The sequence below is a fragment of the Physcomitrium patens genome, chromosome 24 (assembly GCF_059467195.1).
Source record: "Physcomitrium patens ecotype Gransden chromosome 24, ASM5946719v1, whole genome shotgun sequence".
Taxonomy (NCBI): Eukaryota; Viridiplantae; Streptophyta; class Bryopsida; order Funariales; family Funariaceae; genus Physcomitrium; species Physcomitrium patens.
The window spans coordinates 1,351,245-1,376,365 of record NC_143433.1 but is presented as its reverse complement, the minus strand read 5'-3'; the positions used below and the strand labels follow the sequence as shown (position 1 = coordinate 1,376,365).

Genomic DNA, 25,121 nt, shown 5'->3' with positions numbered 1-25,121 from the left:
ACAAGGCAAGTTTTTCTACGTGTGAGCTACATAATTAGCTTGGTTTTTAAGCTAATAACATGTGTGACACATGGCCAACTTATTGACCATATTTCTAACCTAAAAAATCAATTAAAGACACTTATAAAATCAAAGCAGCATCTATAAAGCTTCTAGGAAGCTTCCATAAAAGATATTATAGAATTAACTTGCTTTTACCTACTTCTACTTACTTCTATCTATTTATACAAGTAATTACTGGCTTACGTGCGTATATCTATGATAATATCTCAATATTAATGTATATTTATTATATTTTGACTTTTTTTTTATTTAGTAAATTAATACAAAACTTTTGTCAAGAACTTCAATTTGATTACCAAGCTTTTAATTATTCTTAGAAGCAAGGATTGTCCATAGACTTAGAGTCGTGAACAACAACATGCATTTGATATGTTGTAGCAAAAGTTGGATTCAACTCTAATACTTCAATATTTAGATGCATTAAGATCTTTCTAACTATATATAATTGAAGTATAATAGAATTGACAACTGTCTTAATATAAAAAGGTGATATAAAATAAGAATTATAAAAGTAATAATAATGCAAGGTTTAATTATTTGTCTTATAAGAGAGAAGCTTTGGTAGCAGTTTGAGCTGATAATAACTTATGGCCTTATTTTTATAAATAACAATTTATATTAGTGACTAAATATTAATCTTTGAAATGACTTATAGAGTCATACAAACTTATTAGTAGGCTTATTAGATGGACTTTGTAGCTTCAAGAGTATCACTTTGAGATTGTATATTTAATAAGCATTATCAATTTGAATACAAATATTTTTTTTATAATCCAAGTCTTTTAGTAGAAACTTAATCAGAGCTCGATGATATAAAAATTATGATAGAGAAGCAATTCTTGCATAGCATGCAATCACTTACTTGACTTTTGTATCAAGCTCTATAATTATAATGCCTTATTAAAGCTCAGATGATAAATTTGATAGAATCCAAGTAATTAATAATGTGTGAAAGGACCTTGTGGTCTTATACAAGCTTCAATATGAAATATTTTCCTTAGCTATTTCTTCTATGAAAAGAAATAGAATTAGCCACCAAATAATAAGTTTTTATTAAAAGAATAATTTATGACTTTATAAGTGGCTTGATGGTATTATACAAATAGTTCTAAGGCCAAATCAAAGAATTTGTATAATGTGGCAAGTACATAAAGAACTTGAATATTTTGGAATGCATATGATATATTTTATATTGTATAACTTATATTGGTGGACAAACATATATCAATAAGTAGCCACATATATTTTTTTTGTGTAAAGAATGTGATCAATTCAAGTCAATTTTTTATATTTTATCACCCCAATTTAAGCATTTATCTATCATAGGTTTATACTATTATTGGTCTTTGGATTATATTGGCTACTTATTGTCACTCCATATAAAGCTAAATATGTATTGATGATGCTAAAGCATTTTAATAAGTGGATTGAACTTGTAGCTTTGCTACAAAATTCTTTAAAGTTTGCAACTATGGCTTTTTTTAATCATGTGGTATCATGTTTTAAAGCATCTATTGAAGACTTAGGAAATCAAGAAAAGAAGTCTTTTGGGACTATTAAGACTTCATGTATTAAAGCTTTGATAGATCATTTTACCACCTCTAAAAATCATTTTTAAGGAGATAGTTAAATTAAACGAGTTGTACAAACTATTAAGTATGATCAAATTGAATATGAAAGAATTAATTTTACTAAGTTTAGTACATAAGAAGTTAGCTCCAATTGTGGACTTTGATGATCTTAACATTTAAGCTCATTGTCTAAAAGATTGAACAGAGTTCTTTAAGAAGGCTATGCTTATGGCTATAGAAAACTTAACTATTGCTCAATATTGTGATATTTTGCAATACGCTTGTATTCATAGTAGAACTAATCAACTTTAATTAAGGTGATTTCTTAAGAAAGATTATATGTATTTATAATATGAAGGCCTAAAATAATTAATATTAGAATAAGGTGTACAATTATTTATATTAAGAATGTATTTTTAAGTAATATTTTCTTTCTTGAAGGTAAGAATGGACAAGAGTTTTATCTTAAATTAATATCTATTCATCTTTCAAGAAATAATCAAATTTAACACTTTAACTTTGGCATAAGTAAGAATTTAATTTTTAATATTATAATTTTTAATATTATAATTTTTATTTAAAGTTTTATATAAGAATCTTAAAGATAACTATTATAATATGATTGCAAAATTTATTTTTTAAACTAATATAATTTTAGTACAAATTGATGGATAAGAATAATTTTTTAGTTAATTTAAAATTAAACTTCTAAATAGATCCTTCAAACTTATTGACTATTTTTAAATATAAAAACTTCAACCAAAAAAATCATGAGATTTAGAAAAATTAAAAAGATTAGATGTTAACAAAAGCAAGAAAAATATACAACTCAATGTGAAAATTATACATTAATAATAAAATTATAACTTCTTTTTTAAGATGTTAAAATTCATAAAAATATATAATTTATTATAGTAAAAATTTAAATTAATTAAATTTAATAAGAAATAATGGATATGATATTATGATATTTTTTATTTAAAAATATAAAATTTAATATATTGATCAACTTAAGTAATAATTCCAATAAAATAAATGATTTATTGAAATAATTAAAATAGAGAAGAATATATTAAATTATTAAATAGATAATTAAAAATTTTAAAATTTGATAATAAAGTGTGTAATTTATTTTTATAATAAATTTGATAGTTTATATAGAAAAAATGGATATAAGATTGATTATCGAAAATCAAAAAATTTAAAACTTTAATACTTTAAAATAGAATACAATTCTTAATCTTCATATTCTTTTATTTGAGCAGATATGTAGTTTAGACCAAGAATCTATCAACAAATAATACTTATATTTTTTGTTTGGCATAAACAAGAAGCAATAAATAAGTAATAAATTCAAATCAATTTTAATATAGATACCTATTATATAAGATATGTATATTATTTAATCAAATAAAAAATAATAATATCTTTATGAAATTAAAAATAGATAATATCTTTATTAAATTTATAATATCTTTATGAAACAAATTTAAAGAATTTTTTAAGATGCAAATAAGATTTTTATACTCTTATAGATATGTCACATGACAATTAAAACTTTTCATACCATATTCTTATTTTGATGACTTGGTACTTGGACTAAAACTTGTGTAGCCCTTATAAAGTTTTAATAAGGCCTTTTTGGTAGCTAATTGTCAACCTTGGATTTTATATTGACTAAATAGTAATTTTTTCAATAAAATTATCAAGATTAGTAATAAACATCACTAAAAAAAAGAGAATAAAAATTAATATTTATAGGACTTAAAATTCCATATTTTAATACCTTAGACATAAACAAATCCAAAATTTAATTGATCAAAAGCTTTTTTTAGACTTAGCTTTAATTTAAAGAAGATGTGTGATGACTTTAGATTAATAATAGATGTTAATTCTTCTTTTTAAATATAATTTTTTATCTCAATTTAAAACTAATTACTCTTTTATTGAAGTTATCAAGTTTAAGGCAAAATTCTTATTAGAAAGAATTTTTTTAATTATTAATTTGAGCTTTTGGAATTTTAGGCATAAAATTTAACTTCAATAAAGGTTGTAAGAACTAGACTAGAAAAAAAATAAAAAATAAAATAAAACAAACAAACAAACAAAAAAATAAAAATTAAAAAATTAAAAAAAATAGTGAATTAAAAAAATAGTAAAGAATTATAAATAGTTTGAAAAAAACCTACCAATCAATGACTTAAGATTATGTTTTTAACAAATCCAAAAATTAAGATGTATTGATAGGACTTACAAGTTTTATTAGTCTTAATATTACAATGAAATAATTATATTTTTTTACCAACTTTTAATGAAGGTTGTTCTTTTTTAAGAATATTTGTATTAATTTTTTGTCATTCTTAAGCCTTTTTTAATTTTATCTTCATTATTGTGTTAAGTTCTTGTATTTCACTTACCAAATGCTTTGCTATTTGAATTTTTTTATTAAAAAAACTTCAAATCATAGATAATAACTATAATTGAAAAAAATTAGAATTTATTGAATAGAAGAATATATTATATTATTACATAAAAAAAAATTTGATAGAAAGAAAGTTACTTAATTATTTTAGTGGTAGTCGATTGTGTATTAAAAATAATTTCTAATACTTGATTCACATATTTTGTTTTTCCATCAATTTAAGAATAATAAAAAAAAAAAAAAAAAAAAAAAAAAAAAAAAAAACTTAATATCAATTTTTAATATAATAAAGGATGTTTTTTAAAAACTAATATGAATTGAGGCCTTAAATCAACTACAATATTAATTTAAATTTTATGATATCTATAAATATCATTTAAGAAGATTTTAGTTGTTTCTTCATTAAAAATTATTTTTGAATATTATACAAAATATGTTATTTTGATATAATAATCCACCTTTATAAAGATAGAATCATAAGAATTTAAAAATAAAAGATTTTTAATAAAATATTTTGAAACAAATAATTGAGATTGCTCTTAAATAGATAGGGATTGAAAAAATCTATAAGATTAACAACATAAAGTTTTTGCTTGAAAATAAGTGTTCTATAATTGAACAAATTCTTTTACTTCTTTTTGTATTTGAAGTAATCTAAAATCTAAAATCTCTTAAAATAAGTACCAACATTATATTATATCCAAAATTTGTCCAAGTTCTTATGAAGGTTAAATTTAACATCAAGAACAAAAATGTCCTTTCACATTGTCATGTTATGTAAAGTCTTGCTTGAAAATACGTCGAGCACCTAGCTATGGAAGATAAAAGAAAATTACAACAATAATTCCTAACAATTCTAATAGAATCATATATAAATTATAATTAAAAATTAACAAATATAATCAAATATTGATCAAGTCTAATTAAATTTTCAAATAAATTATAAAAGAAATACAAAAAAATCCTAAGTAAATTCTAATTGAATCTTAATTAAATCCTAAATAAATCTTAGATAAATCCTAAAAAAATCCTATACAAATATTAGATAAATCCTAGAAAAATCCTATTAAAATATTATTAAAATCTTAGATCCTAAACCAATCCTAAATCTTAAACAAATTCTGAACAAACCCTATGGCAAATTGAAACCTCTATAACTAACAATCAAATTATTGATTTCAACTCAAATTTTGAATACCTCTTAACAACTAAGCTAGCAAGAAGCACAAATGCTTTTAAGAAGATCAAACCTACCAAATAGAAGATAAATCCTAAAATCTACTTAGATGTTGGCCAGCCTCTTTCTTCAATCTTGATGTCAATTTCTTCAAGCTAAAATTTCTTAACTCCACTATCAAATACCTCTCAAAATTCACACATATATTGGAAATCGAGTCTACTATCTATACATGCAAATTTCTTCTCAATCCAACTAGTAGATTACTAAAGATCTTAAAAACCCTTACTAACTTTCAAAACTCCATTTTGAAGACTTCAACCCACTTAGACTTTAATCACCTTCAATCTAATTATTTGATCATGCTCAAATTTATAGCACTTAATAAAAAAATCTATAAATACAAATCCACAATTTTTCATCCATAGGTCTACTATCGATATCACAAAATTCTCTCAAATGTAAATCTTTTTTTTATTTTACAAATCTAAAATCACTGAAATAATCCAAACTTTGCAAAGCTCTTATAAAGTCATTATAAACTCAAATTACTCAAAATCCATGTTAGAAAAAACCTTATGAAGTATTTTCTCAAATTCCACTCTTTTATTTATAAAATAAACCTTAAAGTCACCATAGGTGTGTGGTTTTGTATCTCAAGGTCTGATTTCAATCTTAGTTGGCTACCAATTCTTTCTAGATATCAATTCTTATTTTTTTCAGATAGTTTTTCCTAAAATAAACTTCTAACTCCCTTGTACATTTGCTTATATTCCTTATTTATTGCCCTACAAAATAACTAGAAGTCCACTTTGTAAAAAAGGAGCATTTTCACTTTTAATTTTACTACCTTTTCACTATTATTTATATTTCTAAGATAATTTGCTACAATATTTTGAAATAAGATCTTCTATAACATAATATTTTTTATACTATTATATTTATTAGTTGTGTTATATCACAACAACGTGCTTAAATAAAATTCATTTAAAAAAATAAAATCAATTAGAATTATTTGATTAATAGTACAAAAGTATAATTACTTTGGTTTCACAATGATTAGTTTTTTATTAATATATATTTCATATTCTTTATTTTATACAAAATAAAAATATTTATATAAGGCATCTAATTAATCTTGTTGTTTTCTAAGATAATACATAATATTAAATACAAATTATAACAAAGACATGCTCCAACAAATTTGGCAATAATTTAATATATATACTAAAATAAAAGATTTTAGATTATTATAATTAATATGAATTTTAATGAAATAAAAATATCTTTAAGATATTAATACTATTTATAGAATAAATCTATAATAATAAAAATTTCCTTGGCATGGATCTTATCATCAATCTTTGCTATTAAGAATTTTCTTCAATAAAAAAGAAATAAGATAGAACCTATTATTTGTATCTATTTTTGATAAAATTACACCTGATACAAATTCTAATATATATATATATATATATATATATATATATCATAAAAATTGACTTTGAAAAATTGAAGCAATATAAAGTAGAAGCTAAAATAAAGATCATTTTCAAATCTTGGAATTATTCTTTAGTATTGTTATTCTATTTTAATTTTTCTTTAGAATTTTTTTTTTTTTTAAAAATACTTTAAAGAAAATCTTAATAATTATTTAATGATATTTTATAAATTCTAAAAAATATTAAATATTGATTATGATTTTTTAAGTTTCTCAATTTATAGTAATTTATACATTTTTAGAATCCATTTGCAAGTTGTCATTTGAACTAATATGTTCCAAATATTCTACTTGAAATATATAAAAAAAACATCTCTCTATCTTTATATATAAGTTTGCATCTTTATGCCTTTGTAGTAGGAAACAAACATGTTGTTTATAATCTTTTATATTCTTAAAATAGATAATAATATTATTCAAATAAAATATAATAAAATTATTCAATTAATCACAAATTAAATTATTTATCAAATATTCTAAAGCAACTAGAGCATTTATAAGTCCAAAAGATATGATATTATATTCAAAATTTTCATATTTAGTCAAAAATGAATCTTAAATTTATCTCTTTCTTTAATATGTACCAAATTTTGGGCTTTTGTAGATTTATTTTATCATATATCTTAACTTTATTTAGTTGATGAAAGAATCTCAAAAATAACTGCAAAAGTTAATAATTTTTTGTATTTATTTTTTAAAATCCACAACAATCTATATACATTTCTAAGGATCCATCTTTTTTCTTCGCAAAGAGTATTGGTGTACTTGCAAAATATACATATATATATATATATATATATATATATATATATCTAATAAATTTCAGTATAAGATTTTCATCAATGTATTTTTTTAAAGTAGTAATTTATTTTTTAATAAGTTGTAAATTGATTAAAATGATGGATGAGCTCCTTCTTGAAGATCAATTGCATAAATATATGATTGGTATTTTGAAAATACATTAATATTCTGATTTTCAAAAACATCTTCATATTCTTTATATTGCTTTGGGATTCTATTACAACCCTCATTTGAATGAAGACTTAGTGCAATAAAAATAACTAATGAATTTGTAGTTTTTGGAGCTTAGATAAATAATTTAGCTCTTATAAATAAAATAGAGATAATTGGCTATCATTGGAACTAAATTTTGAAGTGAAATTTTCTAATTTTTTTTAATATAAGGATTATGCAATTCAAACCAAGAAAGACCAAATATCAATTTATTTTAAATATTTAATGATGTTGAAAATAATGTTAGGTATTTAATTTTTTTATTGATACTTTTAATAATTTGGCATTTGTAGATATAAGTGGTTTTTTATTAATAATTTCTATTAAATCTTGTCTAATCTACTTTGAAATTATTAATTTTTGTTATAATACAAAATTGTTATCAATAAAAAAATGTTAAGGCTCTAATATCTAAAAGTGCTTGAATTAAATATTTGTGATTTAAAATTATAATAATTATAAAGAATTTAAACCATGGTATATATTCTTATAGTAGTACAAGACTTATATTTGATAGTCTAAAATTATTTAAGGATAAGGTCCTTATCAAAATTAGATGTCTCTATTTTTTTGACTTTTTTATGTTTAAATTTATGTTCATTTTTTTAAATTCCATTGATTTTAAGTACAAATCTTTTATCTTATGATATGGTTTTTTACAATATAAATACATATTTTTACAAGGGTGTCTATCTTTTATTTTTGGTGTCAATTGCTAGAATTGAATTGTATCAATTTGTATAGGTTTCAATCTTAATAAATAATTATTTTAAAATTCATTAATTTATTATTAATATTTGATTTGTTCATATTTAATCTAATTTTTATTCATGGCATCTTTTCAAAATTTCATTGCCACATGCAATGGCTTATTCAATAAATTATTCTAATAAATTTTATTTTTACATTATTCATTAAAAATCTTTGACATTGTCTTTTAATTCACATCAAAATTGATTGATAAAAGCTTTATTATTCCAATCTATGTTGCAAGCAAGGTTTTAAAATTTGACAATATAGATGGTAGTTAATCATGATCTTTGTCATAAAAATTAGATTTTTATTTTTATTATTTATTTATAATTTTTTTCTTTAAGTGTAATTATAAATATTTCTAAAAATAAATTTAAATTATATATGAGTCATGAATCATTTTCCATTAAAAATACATATCAAGAAAAAATACATCCAAATAATAGTGCGCCTATAAATCCAACTTGAGTAAATCCATCATGATATTGAGAAGGATGTAACCTTAAATAGAGCTTGACTTGTGAAAGAATTTTTCCAAATTTTGATCTTGTTCTATTAAAATTTTCCAACATAATAATATTTATCTTCTTCATAATTGTAGTAATAAGACTTTTTACATTTACTTGTGAAATTAGTCTACTTGCTTCTCAATATTGTACAACTTCTTGGCATAGATATTTGACCTTATTATTGACTTTTTCCATAGGTGTAGAAATAATGCTTTTATAGTTGGCATCAATAATACATGAAAGTTTTGTCCTAAGAATATTGAAAAGCTTATGAAGATCTACAATAGTTGCAAATCTATTCTTGCTTCTATCAAATGTAGTATATATAATTTATTTTCATTATGTCTCTATCATAGATAATTTTAACAAATCTATAAATCAAATTAAAAGACAAAAATCCGCAACTTCTAATATCAAATGAGTATTTCTACAAAGAAAGATGATTTATTCTTTTTAGAGTAAGAATCTATGTTAAAAAAATTTAAAAATTAGTTTAAAGATGGATTATAAATAATCTTTAAAACAAAACAATAAGAAATTGAATAATCCATTCACTTCTAAAAAAAATAAGTATAAAAAATTAGCACTCTAGTCAAATTTTTAAAGAAAAGAACTATAATAAAATTTTAAAAATAAAAATATATTGTTACATTATCAAAACATAGATAACTAAAATATAAATATAGAACTAAAACCAAAATCGCTATTACCAAATGTATAAGGTCTATAAAGTCTTAAATCAAGATGGAGCATAAGAAAGCCACTCACAAGAATGATGATGGCCTCTCTTTTGCCTCTACATATAATATCTACTGAAAAATTAAGTGGTAATGTCTTACAAGTCATATGACATGTATCCAACTTATGAGGTACATGTCAAATTTATAGGGCAAGTTTTTAACATTTACACCACATAGCCAATTTCTAATACAAGTTGTTAAATGTACAACATATAATCAATTTATTGGCTAAGTTATCAATCTACTAATCACATATAAACACATATAAGGTCTAGACAGCTTTTGGAAATTTTTCAATAAGATATCAATAATTTAGCATACTTCTATTTATTTCTATATAATTTTACTTATTTAAGTAAATATGCTAATAAATATAGCTATTTATTATGATCATTCTATATCAATTAATAATATCTTAAAATAAAATAATATTGCTACATATATCAAAAATAGATTTAAGATTTAGATCAATCAATTTAATATTTTTATTTATTTTTATATATTTAATTTATATATATTATTATTATCTCATTTATTCTTATTCCAATAAATTCTTTTATTTTAAATAGTCTTAGTTAAAATTATATGTATTTTTTATAATTACTAATATTATTTTAAAAAATAAAATGAGATAAAGATATTTAATTTAGTTTAAAAAAACCTATATGATTTATAAGATTAAGAAATACTACTAAAGACTTTTAATTTTCTTAAAGACGTTTATAATTTTACAATATCATCTAAAAAGAATTTTGTATAGAATATTTATTATATAACTTTATCAAGACAATAAAAGCAACAGCTTAAGAAAAACCTCAACATCTTATGTAAAAAAATTGTCGCATGTTGAAGAGCCATTGGCATATATCTTCTTACCTTGAAGTTTTAAAATATATATTAGACTTATTTAATTTTAGACTAGCAAATGTCAACTTCTTTGCTCTAAAAGCTTCAATTTTTCCTTGCAAAGTAGCTATGTGATTTAAGAGATGTTGTATTTGAGCCTCTATTTGAGATGGCTTTGCCTTATCACCTGTGCTGTAATTTCTTTGCATGACTTTGCTACCATAATGCCTTCTCTTTTTCCAAACTTCAATACCTTATAACTCCTGATCCGACCGTCAAAACTTACTGAAAATTTATATGAAGTACTAATGTATTCTTATCAACTTTGATGAGAAATTTAAACCACAAATTTATTGCGGATCTTGAAATATCTTGAAAACCCTAACAATAGCTTCAAACCCTAGTTTTTATACACTCATATGAAATTTCTTTCATATCTCACAAACTAAATATTCAAATGCCACAAAATTTATATTTTCAGTTTTTTAATACAATTATCTACCTTCTCGAAAAGGTTTTAACCAAAACTTCGTCTAAAAACCCAAGATATGGCTCCAACCATTACTATGAACAAAATCACTTACTTATTGCCTTTTATTTGCATGCATTGACTTCAACCCTCTATAACTTCTTCATTTAAACTCCAAATTCATCAAATAGTATATGAAAAATGTATTAAAAGAAGTTCTTTTTCCAATTCCAGTCTTAGATCTTTTATTGCTCTTTGTAAACGTATGTTATGTCCCAAAGAGTGACAGTAGGTATGAAATTGACACCTTAACTTTGAGTGCCAATAACTCCTTCATTAAAACTCCAAATCATACAAAATTTGTATCCAATTTGTACCCAAAACCCTAAACTTGCTGAACCTAGCCTCTAAAGCTCGAATTACTTCGAAAAAGAAACCCTAATTCCTAATAAGGCCTCGGACAGCCTCCTTAAAGCCCATTGGGCATGGCCTTCGGCCAATAGGAATAAAGATCCCCATTCCTTGCCTTCATCCAACAATTCCTTACTATCATCCCTCTCAATAAGCCTCTTACAATTTAAGATTTTCTTCTTTAGGCTCTAATCTCCTCTCAAGGCTTCATACTAAACATTTAGACCCTATATTTTTTTAAGTTGCTATAATCAAAAAAGATAAAACTCAAAATAAAGTTTCTTAAATCCACTCTCTTTAAATTAATCTATTAACCATTCTAACATACATTTAGATTTATTAACATATAATATATTTTAATTAATTTTTATATATTATAATCTTTTATAATATGAAAACGTAATCAAGATGAAGATCTTTATGAATGACATGTCCTTCCTTGAATATATAGTCAGATATAATATATTTGATATCATGACATTAGAAAAGACTTTCGGTATTTGGTGATTTTATTAGAGATAGAAACAATTCGTGACAGTGTTCGAAATGTTTTATTTGAAAGAAGTTACAAAGGCTTCAAAAATGATCAAATAATAGGATGGTATTCTTGCCATGATATGAGATACTATTGATGGTTGAGAAGACGTATCAACTATCTTCAAAGAAAACAAAGATCAAAGTATGTAGCAAATATAATTTGTTGCAACTTGGATTTCATCAACCCATTGTAACCGCTCTTTATAGAACTCGTCCTTAAAAAAAAAGTAATGTCATGGATATATATGCATACTTTAATAAATACCTATATAATTATGTAGAAGTAAGTAAAAGTAGATAAAAGTAGGTTAATTTCATAAGATATTTTAGTAAAGCTTCTTAGAAGCTTGATTGATGTTGCTTTGACTTTACATGTATTTGTAGTTGATTAGTAGGTTAGAAACTTAGTCAACAAGTTAACCATGTGTTCATAGCTTGCAGAACAAAGTAACTATGTGGCGCACATATAAAAAACTTGCCTTGCAAATTAAGATACATGTCTTACAAAGTCAATATGTTTTAGAGGTCCTATAAGATATTACTATGTAGCTCCTAGTTAAGAGTATATATGGAGGCAAGAGTGAAGCCTTTTTCACTCTTATTAATGCCTTTTTAGTCCTTAGTCTTGTTTCAAGACTTTCTAATCTTCTTGTTTTTGGCAATAATCATTCTAATTCAATATAATGTCATCTTTGAGTGACTTTTTAATTTTCTTCAATGACACAAGAGTGTATTGAGGATTTCTTTCTTTCAGATTCATATCCTTGATAAATAATCAAGGCCTTTTAGATTAGTAGTGATAAGTGTTTAGAACTTCTAACTAAAGACTCAATAAAGAACTAATATGTTGAATTCATGAATGTAGTCTCCAATACTCCAAAAAGCCTTTCAAGTATAGACATGATGACTTTGGATTATTTACATAGTTCCTATTACATGAGTAATTTACATTATAGCATTATTTTATAAGTGGATTAGGCAAATATTTTTAGACCTAGTTCAATTTTTTTGCAGCATTAATTTGAGTATATTGCTGTTATTAATATTTCTTATATGGAGAATTGAAGAGGTGTCAAGGACATGAATCTCGAAGAAAAAAAATCCTCAATACACTCTTGCATCTCTAAAAGGAACTAAAAAGTCACTCAAATTTGATATAATATTGAACTAGAATGGCTATTGCCAAAAACAAGAAGATTAGAAAGTCTTGGAATAAGAATAAAGACTAAAAAAGCGTTGACAAGAGTGAAGAAGGCTTTATTCTTGCTTCCATATATACTTTAACTAGGAACTACGTGGCGATGTCCTATAAGACCTCCAAAATGTGTTGACTTACAAGGCAAGTTATCTATGTATGCACCACATAATTAGCTTGTTCCACAAGCTACTACTCAGAGTTAATTTATTCTACAAGCTACCAACACGTAGTTAACTTATTAGCCAAGTTCCTATCCTACAAATACATCTAAAGTCAAAACCGCATCTATGAAGCTTTTTGGAAGCTTCTCTAGAAGACTTTATGAAATTAATCTATATTTACTTAATTCTACGTTATCATATAAGTAACTATTGAAATAAATGTATATATCCCTGAGAAGAAGAGAGGAAGGTATCAAGGTGGATGACAAGGGCTAGTAATGAAAACAAGAGACACACGAAGGAAGAGATAGAAGGAAGGTATGTATTAGGAGGGGAGATTCATATTCAGAACAAGAACCGCAAATGTAGGGATTGCATTGAGAGTTAAGAAATACAATATTTGTCATGATGGATGGGTCAAATTAACAACTAATGGAATTGATTTAATATTTCTTTATATGTATATATATATATATATATATATATATATAGATTTATACATATATATATATATATAGATTTATACATATATATATATTACATAATAATTTATTAATAGTTTTAATTTTTAAATATCTTAAATAATTCTAAAAATAATCAATGGTCTTAATATTTTTATACAAATCAATTTAAAAAATACTAGAAGATTAAATAAATAATCATTATTTTAAAAAATAAATAGAAAATTTATTTGATTTTTATATATATATTTTTTTAATAAAAAATATATATTTTTCGATATAAAAATTAATAAATTCAAATTATGGTTAATTTTTATTTAAAATATTATAAAATATTATAAATAAATGTTATTTTTGCCACATATCTTGCTTCATATAACACAATTCTTAATCAATTTTATGCCTTTTGATATAAAATATATAATTGCAACTAAAAATATATTTTTAAAAAATAATCAAGTTAATTTTTTTATTTAATTTTTTTATAAAAATATTATACTTTTTCTACATCCTTCTTTAAATTATTTGCATTTACAAAATCTATGATCTTTTTAAAACATTTAAGAAGGTTTAAAATTTATATATATATAGGTATATATAACTATATATATATATATATAGGTATATATAACTATATATATATATAGATATATATAGGTATATATAGGTATATATATATATATATATATATATATATATTATGTTATTTTATATATTTTAGAAAATATGCAATTCTTCTGTTATTCTTAAAATAATTACTGCTTAATCAATATACTATACAATTTCTTTAATCTAATAAAATACAAAGATCTAATGCACCAAATTATATAATTCAACTAAAGTCTATTTAATATCATAGGTCTTGTTAACTCTATTAACATGTTTTTAATCTTATGTATCTTTTGCTTATAAGTAGCTTAATCTATAAAAGAACTCAATTATTGTTTTAGATGAGAATTTGACTTATTATCTAAATGTTATTATTTGGAATTAGACAGTTTATTAGACATTGCAAGATCAATTACCTACATTGTATGATTTAAATAATAAGTTTTAGACCATTTCTAAAAGTTGTGTAATTTTAATGATGTAAATAGGCCGAATTAGCTATCTATCAATTACTTTAATAATAAGAAAAAAAAAATTATAAGTTATAAAAACATTCATATATATATATATATATATATATATATATCTTTTGTATTTTTAGGACTTAAAAAAGTTTGAATGAAGAATATTTTTTTTCATTTTAAGATTTCATATCTCTGGGCTCAAAAGTTAATAATAGTATTTTTTTAATAATTTAGAAGTAATTACATGCATATATATTCATATAGTTTGGTTTCTATCGCAATGAAACATTTCATTGCTTTTCTATTTTTACATGATATTCTAATGCACATTAAATAATCAATCACCCAATAGTTTATTTTGTTGTAATGTAAAGCTAATAGTTACAAATATTCTTTGGAAAGGTACAAGGAACTCAAAACAAACTAACCAATTTTTACAACTTATACCTTTGATTGAACATTTTGAATAATATTGATTTTAAGCACAGAAATGTTGTGACATATGTATCACAAAAAAACCAAGCAACCTGGTTTCTATCTTTGATAACATTTGAAACCTACAAGGAAAGCATCCTTTATTCTACTTCCACAATGGCTCAACAAATTTGCCCCGGCTCACTATTTCCTGTTGAGGCGAAGTGTTAGATCGAAGAGCCCAAAAGGCAGCGCTTCAATGCAAATTTTTAGCAGTTAGTGAACTTTGTCTGGCAATCGAACATGATTGTTTATGAATCCTAATCGAAGAAAATCCACCCAACTGCACCAAGCTGGGCATCACTTCGAGTGCGAAAAATGCGCAAGGTGCACAAACTGAGGAGGTTCCAGATGGGAAAAGCTTTACCGTCTCCCCAGATAACGTTGACGAGGTCACAAAACTACAGTGCAGCTGTGATTAGGCAACAGTTCCTGCACTCGCTCCAACGTACCCCAGCGTTGAAGAATTCAGTATCCAAAAGCGTCTGTAACAGAAGATTCGTTACCACCCTTTCCCCAGTTCACAGAACCCTCATGCAGATTTTGATTTCGGCACTTCCGCTGCCAATTACATAAACTAGGAGATATATTAAAAAAAAATGTAGTCACGACAGATCACCACAAGGTGAAGTACAAAGGTGGTTGGCATAGGACAACCCATTACAGCTTGGCACGAAACTCTTCGCCACCGCAACTGCTGCTCGTGCAAATACCACCAACCTGCCAAACCAGGGGCAGCAGAAATTAACATGGAAAAGAATCCTATAATCCAATAAGCGGAATGAATCCTTTCAGAAACTTATGAGGGTACAGTATGACACAAAAATGATAGAAAGAACAGAATCACACAGCTTTGTCAAGATTAGAATGCCTGCAGGCAGCTGGACGCGTCAATCTGAGGTATAGGGAGCAGAATGAGCAAAAACCGTCCTGACTGTAAAGCTTTACGCCTCAAAAAATTAGATAGTCGTTGCACTTAATGTCCCTTGCCTAGGTTTAGGCTGTGAGAATGTCTGTACTTACTCATAATACGTAGTACTAATCATGAAATATCCTATTTCTATGCTATATACTACTCGGTCTGCATAGTTTCCGGCTCGGGGGCTGAGGCTGGGGCATCGGTATCCATTGGCTCAGGGGCGGAGGCATCTCCACCAGTTGGGGCTTGTTCAGCTGGAGCGGATTTAGGCTCTGCAGTAGGTGCAGGCTTGGGTGGCGCAGGCCTTGGCTTAGTCATGACTGGCTTGCAAAATCTATCAAGAACCTCGGTCTTCTTCTTCACTTCAGATGTGAGTAGGACGGGGTTCGCACACTTGGGAAGGGCATCTTGTTGCTGCTTCTTGTCTTTGAACCACTCTTCTGCCTTGTTGCACTCGCTGATCACCTTCTCTTTGTCAGCAGCATCAATGTGGTCAAACTTGGGGTCCTTGCTTTGAGCAGCATCACGGAAACTGGCGATGCAATAAATCAGATCCCTATAAGCGGGACCCCTCAGCTCTTCCTCTCTTTGCCTAGTTTCGAGTGGGTCACCAAGCTTTTTAAGTTCTGCAAGCTTCGCAGTATAAACGCTCTTAATTTCATCCTCTCCATCTTCATACAACCAATCTTCAGTTTCTTGCAGCCTAGCTGACATTTCTTCACGTTCGAATTCTGTAACGTAGGATTGTAGTTTCTCGTACAACTTGTTTCTCATGCTGTACACATATGCCTCGACAGCATTCTTGCTCTCCTTGGTCTCCTCCATAACGCGATCCTGTAATGCCATCTCATACTCTTTCTCCACAGCCTTCGTTAATTCAGGCTGTGGAAGACCACCATAAATCACCTCGTGCACAGGTACATCTGTCCTCTTTGTCTTCTTCTTCACTTCAGCTTTTGGTGCTTCAGTTTCCATTTTAACGGGTCCCTCTGTTGAAGAACTATCTACACCTGCCGCATCTTCAGGCTTGTCATCAGTCGGAGCCGATGCCTTCTCACCAGAATCATCCTTAGATATATCCTTCTTCGTGACTGGCACTTCAACCTCCTCTTCTTCAATCATAGTAGCAGCTTCCAATGACACAACTCCGTGCAAATTGAGCCTAATCTTAACTTTGATCTTAGCCTTTTCTGCTACAGTTGGGGTGAATGGACCAATAGTAAACGTAGCGATCCTCAGGCTCATGTTAGGTGGCAATTCGCTAGTTTCAGCATAAAATGCATCAATTGAGAACGTACTCGACCTGTAAAAGGTTAACAACTTGGTGCTGGGGACAGGGTTGCCTTTCACAAACACGATGTTATTAGATGAAACCTCCTCTTCACCATCCGTCTCAGGGGCCGCTCCTTTCCACGAAAGCCCAATAGCAAAGGGGAATGAATCCTGAACCTCAAAATCGCGAACACGGAACGTGGGGCTCAGCATTGCGCACTGCAGGGTGCAGCCTCGAGCAATACACTCGCTCGCATTCATGGTACGGCTTGGCTCTTTCCCGAACACGGAGCTCAGAATTTTCAAAATTGCAGGCACACGAGACCCGGATCCCACCACTTCTACGGCGTAAATCTTGTCTATGCTTAGTTTCGACGAAGCGAGAGCTCTCTCACAGGGGCCTCTCACCTTCTCCAAAATAGGTTTAGCCAACTCCTCAAATTCATCACGCTTGATGACACCCTTCACATCCTTCTCGTCCATTAAACACTCAATGTTCAAAGGGGCAATAGGATTGGCACTTAAAATTTTCTTTGCCTTCTCGCATCCAGAGCGAAGCCTGAGACTGGCACGGGCGCTCGAGGGCACATCTATCCTGTATTCTTCCTTGAACTTGGTAGCAAAGTGATTAAATAATACCTCGTCGAAGTCGCGGCCACCGAGGCTCCTCTCAAAAGAATGACCTAAAATCTTCAGCTGTCCCTTCTTAAAAGCAGCAATACATACCTGCATACTAGCATGACCAATATCGACGAAGGCCACATTGATCGGATCCGTATCCGACAAATCCGTCTTGTAGATACCATATGCCAAAGCCGTCGCAGTAGTTTCGTGCATCAACCTCAAGGGATGAAGACCCGCCACCTGGGCAGCATCCAAATAAGCCCGCCTCTGCAGCTCCGTGAAGTAAACCGGCACACCAATCACACAATCCACCACCGACGTCCCCAAGTTTTTCTCGGCAATAGATTTCAAATTGGACAACAGCATGCCAAGAACCTGCGTGGGCGTAAACTGACGGGGCTCGCCCAAATATTGAACATTGATCAACGGGAAGCCGTCGGGTCCCTCCGTAACCGAGAAGGGGAACAAGCGCAAGTCTTCCTGCATTTCCGGATCCGAAAACGGACGACCTATCATCCGCTTGATCTGCGAAATCGTGTTCCTAGGGTTCATCATCGCCGAAGCCGCCCCCGCAACTCCTAAAAAACGCTGCTTCTCCGCAAACGAGACCATTCCGGGCGTCTCCCGCTTCGACTCATCATTAAGCACCACATCGATGCCCCTCTGCCTCGCTACCCCTACGATGCAGTTCTCATTTCCCACATCTAATCCTACTACACTCATGGTGTCTGCTTAACTTACTCCCTCCCTTCCTGCTGGTTATCGCCCCCTCTCTCTCTCGCACTCTTACACACAAAGAAAGACAAAACTCCCTTCAAAATATCTCCCAAAAATCTACTACAGCAAAAACTCGACCAAATTTGAGCCAAAACTCGAGCCACAGCACCTGAGCTATCTCCAGTGGTCCTCGATCTGAAGAGCAGACCACGCAGCAGCACAACCCACGGAGTACAGGCTCGAATGAGGAGGAGAAGCTGAGAGATGGGAAATGAGAGAAGCAATGGCGAAGCCCTAGAAGGCCAGTTTGGCAGGCCAGGCTTGGCCACGACCGATTCTTGGAAAGGCAGGCAGGCGGGCAGGCAGGGCTTGGAAGGTTCTCGGTCCTCTCCCCTCCCCGTGCGCAGAATCCTCTTAACCAACCAACCAACCAACGAGCGAACGAACGAACGACAGATGGACGAGACTCCGTAACGATCCTTTCCAGCTTACTTGTCTTCGTTCCGGAGCATTCCCTCGTTCGTCTCTTCTTCACTGCCCATGCTCGTTTAATCCCCCCAACGTCCATAGAATAGTTTAAAACCTAAAAATAATGATTTTTTTAATAGTATCCGATAAAGAAAATATATATGCATATTTTTTTTTGGTTTAATTTCACAACAATAAATAGTTATATATATATATATATATATATATATATATCTTAAAGCGATCCAATCTTTTATTAAATCAATCCAAACTATTAAATTCATCATTACACTTTTGTTGCCAGTTCCCAATTCCACCATTCCTAGCGCTCTATTCCTAGTCCAAATCTCCTCAATCTCGTTCACAACCTCCTTGTTTTACATTCAAATCTCCCTAATTTTGTTCATAATTTCTCCATACGCAATCAAGCTTTGTCGTCCAAACTAAGAGTTGAACTTGGGAGCTCCGAGCAATTAACTACTCGCCCTATTCTTCAATTTTGCATGTCTTAATGGCATAGAATTTAACTATTAACTATATGTAATTCATGTTCAATAATAAGATTGCCATCTTTGTAACTTACTTAATGATACTTTAATTAGGCTACCTTTGGAAGTAAGTGCAAATGAAAACTCTAAAATAGCTTCAATCACAATTCAAAAGTCAATAAGACAATCCCAAAGGATGATTATCCAATTTAATTATGCTTAATGCTTATAATGTACAATAGGAGAGTGATTTTATGAACAAAAAAAAAAAACTAAAGAAAGGATAGAAGTGGCAAGGAGCATTGAATGTTATGTAGGAGTGTGTCAATGGCAACAACTAATGGCATTGTCTTTGTCAAATTGAATTCCAATGGTTTCCACAAAGATAGAAGGGGATATCCAAATCCCCTATTGCTGTCATGGACATACAATTGAAGAAGATTCGAGAAGATTCTAGGAGGTACTAGAAGGTTTTAAGAAAATTCTTGTAGATCTTAGAAGGTTCTAGAAGGTTCTAATAGATTCTAAGAAAGTTCTAGAAGATCATAGAAGATCCTAAAAGGTACTAAGAGACTTTAGATGATTTAGGAAGTTGTCAAAGAAGGATCTTAAGCTTGCTTTGTTTCCAAGCTTCATGAATACTTCTTAAGAAGCTTCCTAGGATCTAATATATATCTAGTATATATTTTTTTCTTGTGGTCTAATTAGGATCTTCTTGCCTTGTATCCAATTATTGTTCTAATATTGAGATAATTCCATTTTTTGGTCTTAAATCCTTGTCTTATATACGGTCTTTAATAGTTTGTCGAGACTACCATTAAACAATATTAGAATCTTAGTCTTTCTTCACAAAGAATATATTCTTCCTCTTCTTGGAAGTAATATAGCATTCTAGAGGTTGCGGATTATCCTCTCGTAAATTAATATTGTTTTGTTTTTAAAATTCTTTTGATTTTTTTCTTTATACCATAGATCAAGGTTTTTTTTTTTTTTTTTTTTTTTTTTCTTTGAATGTATGCATTTCTTTGATTTTTTTATGGCAGAAGTTGAAAAAGTTAATTTGATAGATTTTAAAGAGATCAAATTAGATTCTATTATTAATGCTCTTGAAGTATTGAGGGTCAGGACATAGACTTTGTCGAAAGAGAATAAAGAACTATATATGACCATACATAATGGTCAAGGAGCCAGAGTGCTTCAACTACTACATCAAAAGGTAATAGAGGTTCCAAATTTTCAAACGACTATATTTGCTTCAACAAATATGGGAAGTGCATCTAATCAAGGCAATGATTTAACAACAATAATTACAAAAGAATCAAAGATTAGCCTTCCAAAAAAGTTCAATGGCTTTCATTCAAAATTTTATAGCTTTATAAACTAAGTACGACTAATCACCTTCCTTCAACCTCAACAATATTCCATTGAAGCATTTTATGTTGGTTTGATTGGAACCTTATTCTCAAATCAAGCTTTATCTTAATTTGTTCCATTATTTGAAAAAAATTCCATATATTGTACAATTTTGAAGCATTTTAAGCAACATTTGTGGAAGCATTTGGTAAACATGATAAGGTTCAATCTTCAACAATAAAAATTTGAAGCCTTCAATAAGGAATGCATTTTGTATCAACGTATGTCTTAGATTTTTGATAATTAGTATGTGATATAAATTGGAGAGAAGATGTGTTGATGAGGCAATTTCATTGGGAATTAAGAAACAATATCAAGGACTTATTGTTGTCTATGACAGATCCTCAAACATTCATTGAGGCTATTAGTCAAGTTGTGAAGTGCAATAATTGTTTATTTCAACAACAATAAGATAAACGTTCTTCAATTACGACACATATATACTTCAATTATTCTGCAACTTCTTCACTATCTAATTTTAATGAGTATTTGAAAGCAGAAGATATGCACATTGATGCAGTTTACTTCAAATCTCTTTCTGAGCAAGAAAAAAAGCATCAAAGGGAGCTTGGCCTATGCTTATTGTGAGTCCCATAAATTGATCATAATTGGTGGATTAACTAAAAATATAGTTTTAAGTCATTTAATTATAAAAATATTAAGATTAGAGAGTCTTTTTGACTTTTCAAGTATTTATTATAATTTAGAAGTATTTATAAGTTGTAAACGTCTTATTAGAAGGAAATTTATAAAAATGGAGACTTAATAAGTGTTGGAGGCAATTATCTTAGTTAATTTAGTATTTTTTATTATTATTAAGTATTAAGAATTAATTATTGAAACCAATGTCTTTATTGGCTCTCTATCTACATGTATTACTTATAAAATCCTATCAATGATTAGTTTATAGTAAAAAGAAGCATGAAAAAGAACTTCATGACTTTTAAGTTATGTATGTAAAAAATAGGAATTTTAGTAGATTTAAATTAATTTTATGATTATAAAATATTACCAATATAGAAATATATAGCCTTATATAGATATTAGTATTATAAAAATATTATAGGATTTTTTATAATTTATTTAGAATTTATTTAGGATTTTTTATGAATTTTTAGAAAAAAATTCTAGACCTTGGTAAAATTGAGTTTTACCACTCTGAGAGCCATTATGAAGAAATGAAGCAAGTTTTGAAGTCTATACAAGGTTTTTGGGCTAATTGGATATTTTTGAATACCATGGTGAAATCAAAAATACAAAAAAATAGTTTTACTAGTAGAAAATAGGAAGACAAGCAGCTAGTATAATCCTTACAAGTATCACAGACATACAATTGAAGAAGGTTTTAAAAGGTTCTAGTAGGATCTAAGAAGGCTCCAAAAGATTCTAAGAGATTCTCTAAGATTCTAGAAGGTTCTAGTGGATTCTAAAAAGATTCTAAAAGATTCCAAAAAATTCTAAGAAAGTTCTAGGAGATCATAGAAGAATATAGAAGGTTCTAGGAAACTTTGGATGATTTAGGAAGTTGCCAAAGAAGGATCTTAGGCTTGCTTTGTTTCCAAGCTTCATAGAAACTTCTCAAGAAGCTTTATAGGATCTAATATATATGGGAATTGAGGCTAAAGAGATTCTCAGTCTTGATAACTCACTTCTTGTGGTCTAGATAGGACCTTCTTACATTGTATCTAGTTGTTGTTCTAATGTCAAGTTAACTCCATTTCTTGATCTTGAATCATTGTCTTATATATATGGTCCCTAACAGTTTGTTGAGACTGCCATAAAATAATATTAAGAACTTGGTCTTTTTTGATAGAAGATGAATTACCTCTCTTCCGAGAAATATTATAACATTCTAAAGGTTGTGAATTATCCTCATCTAAACTAATATTATTCTTTTTTTAATATTCTTTTGATTTTTTTTAATACCATAGATTAGGTTTTTTTTCCCTTTGAATGTATATATTTCATTGATTTTTTATAGTAGAAGGTGGAAAAGTCAATATGACAGACTCTAAAGAGATCAAGTTAGATTCTATTATTAATGTTCTTGAAGCATTGAAGATAAGGGCAGAGACTTTGTCAAAGCAAAATGAAGAACTATATATGATCATACATAATGGTCAAGGAGCCAAAGTGCCTCAACTACTACATCAAATCACAATAGAGGTTCCAAATTTTCAAATGACTGTCTGCTTCAAACATGGGAGGTGCATCCACTCAAGGCAATGATCTAATAACAATAACACCAAAAGAATCAATGATCAACCTTCCAAAAAAATTTTGATGGCACCTGTTCAAAATTTTATAGCTTTGTAAATCAAATATGACTAATCATGTTGATTCAACCTCAATGATATTCTATTGAAGTATCTCATATTGGTTTGGTTAGAACCTTATTCTCAAATCAAGCTTTATCTTAATTTTTTCTATTATTTAAAAAAAAAATCCATATATTGCATAATTTTGAAGTATTTTTGGTAGCATTTGGTGAACATGATAAGGTTCATTCTTCAACAACTAAAATTCAAAGCCTTTGACAAGAAATGCATTCTGTATCAACATATGCCTGAAATTTCTAATAATTCAGATGTGATATAAATTGGAGAGAAGATGCATTGATGAGCCAATTTCATTGAAAATTAAGAGATAATGTCGAGGACTTATTGTTGTCTATATTAGATCCTCAAACACTCAATGAAGCCATTAGTCAAGCTATAAAGTATAATAACCATTTATTTCTATAATGACAAGATAAATGTTCTTCAATTATGTCATACATATACACCAATTATTCTGTAGCTTCTTCACCATCCAATTCTAATGAGCATTTGGAAGTAAAAGATATGCACATTGATGTAGTTTGCTTCAAACTTCTTTTTGAGCAAAAAAAAATGTCGAAGGAAACTTTGCTTATACTTATATTACAAAAAATCTCACCATAAGCTTAATAATTATTCAGAGAAATACTAGCATACATATCAAATGAATAGTGCAGCCACATCATCAAAAATATTGCAGGAAAATAAGGGTGTCCAGCCATAATAGAAACCATGTGGCTGAATTCTTCACTATGACAAACCAAAACAAGTCATATTTTCTCTGCCAGCCTTTCTCTTTATTTTACTATAATTATATAATTAAGAGTCACAAAACTAAAATATCATGCATTACTTGACTTGAAAGCCTCTACATGTTTTATTGATGAAGAATTTTTTAGATCATAAAAAATCTATATAATCAAAAAATCCAAAGTTATACATGTAGAAGTAATAGATGGTCGACCTTTATCCTTTGAAGATGTCACTCATGAAACGATTCCATTAAAAATAATCTTTGACAACTATAACAACCAAGTATTATTCAATGTCATTAGATCATCATCAAGTCTAGTCATTTTAGGACTCTCATGGCTTAAAAAATACAATCTATAGACAGATTGGGTATTCCAAAAGTTAGAATTTTTTCTAATAGATCATAGAATCTGAAGGTCTATAAAAAAACTTCTATCACTTGACAAGCCAAAACTTAAACAATATTTGTTTATTAAAGTTAGAGCATTTGTGAGGGTGGCCAAACATAGTACTACGTTTAGTGTCTATGCAAATCCACAATCAAAACAAGTGGTTTCTATGATAATAATTCCAAAGGCATATAAATATTTTATAGATGTATTTGAAAAGTAAAATGTAAACATCCTGTAAAGCATCCCCCTTAGGATTGTGCAATTGACCTTCAAGAAGGTCCTCAACTACTATTTGACCCATCTATAATTTATTCCAGAATGAGCTTGCAACTTTAAAGGAATACATTGAAGAAAATGTAGCTATGAATTTTATTTGA

At 28.2% G+C, this 25,121-nt stretch overlaps 1 protein-coding gene across 1 annotated transcript; it reads right to left on the bottom strand.

Moving 5' to 3' along the window:
• Nucleotides 1-15,948: 15,948 nt before the first annotated feature.
• LOC112276629 (heat shock 70 kDa protein 14) lies at nt 15,949-19,219 on the bottom strand. Its single transcript, XM_024508103.3, has one exon. It carries the CDS (start codon nt 18,916-18,918, stop codon nt 16,453-16,455), a length of 2,466 nt encoding a protein of 821 aa, XP_024363871.1. The 5' UTR covers nt 18,919-19,219; the 3' UTR covers nt 15,949-16,452.
• Nucleotides 19,220-25,121: the final 5,902 nt, after the last annotated feature.

What these genes read in the sequence shown, in the direction of transcription:
- LOC112276629 (XM_024508103.3), bottom strand. Translation starts at nt 18,918, where the DNA reads ATGAGTGTAGTAGGATTAGATGTGGGAAATGAGAACTGCATCGTAGGG.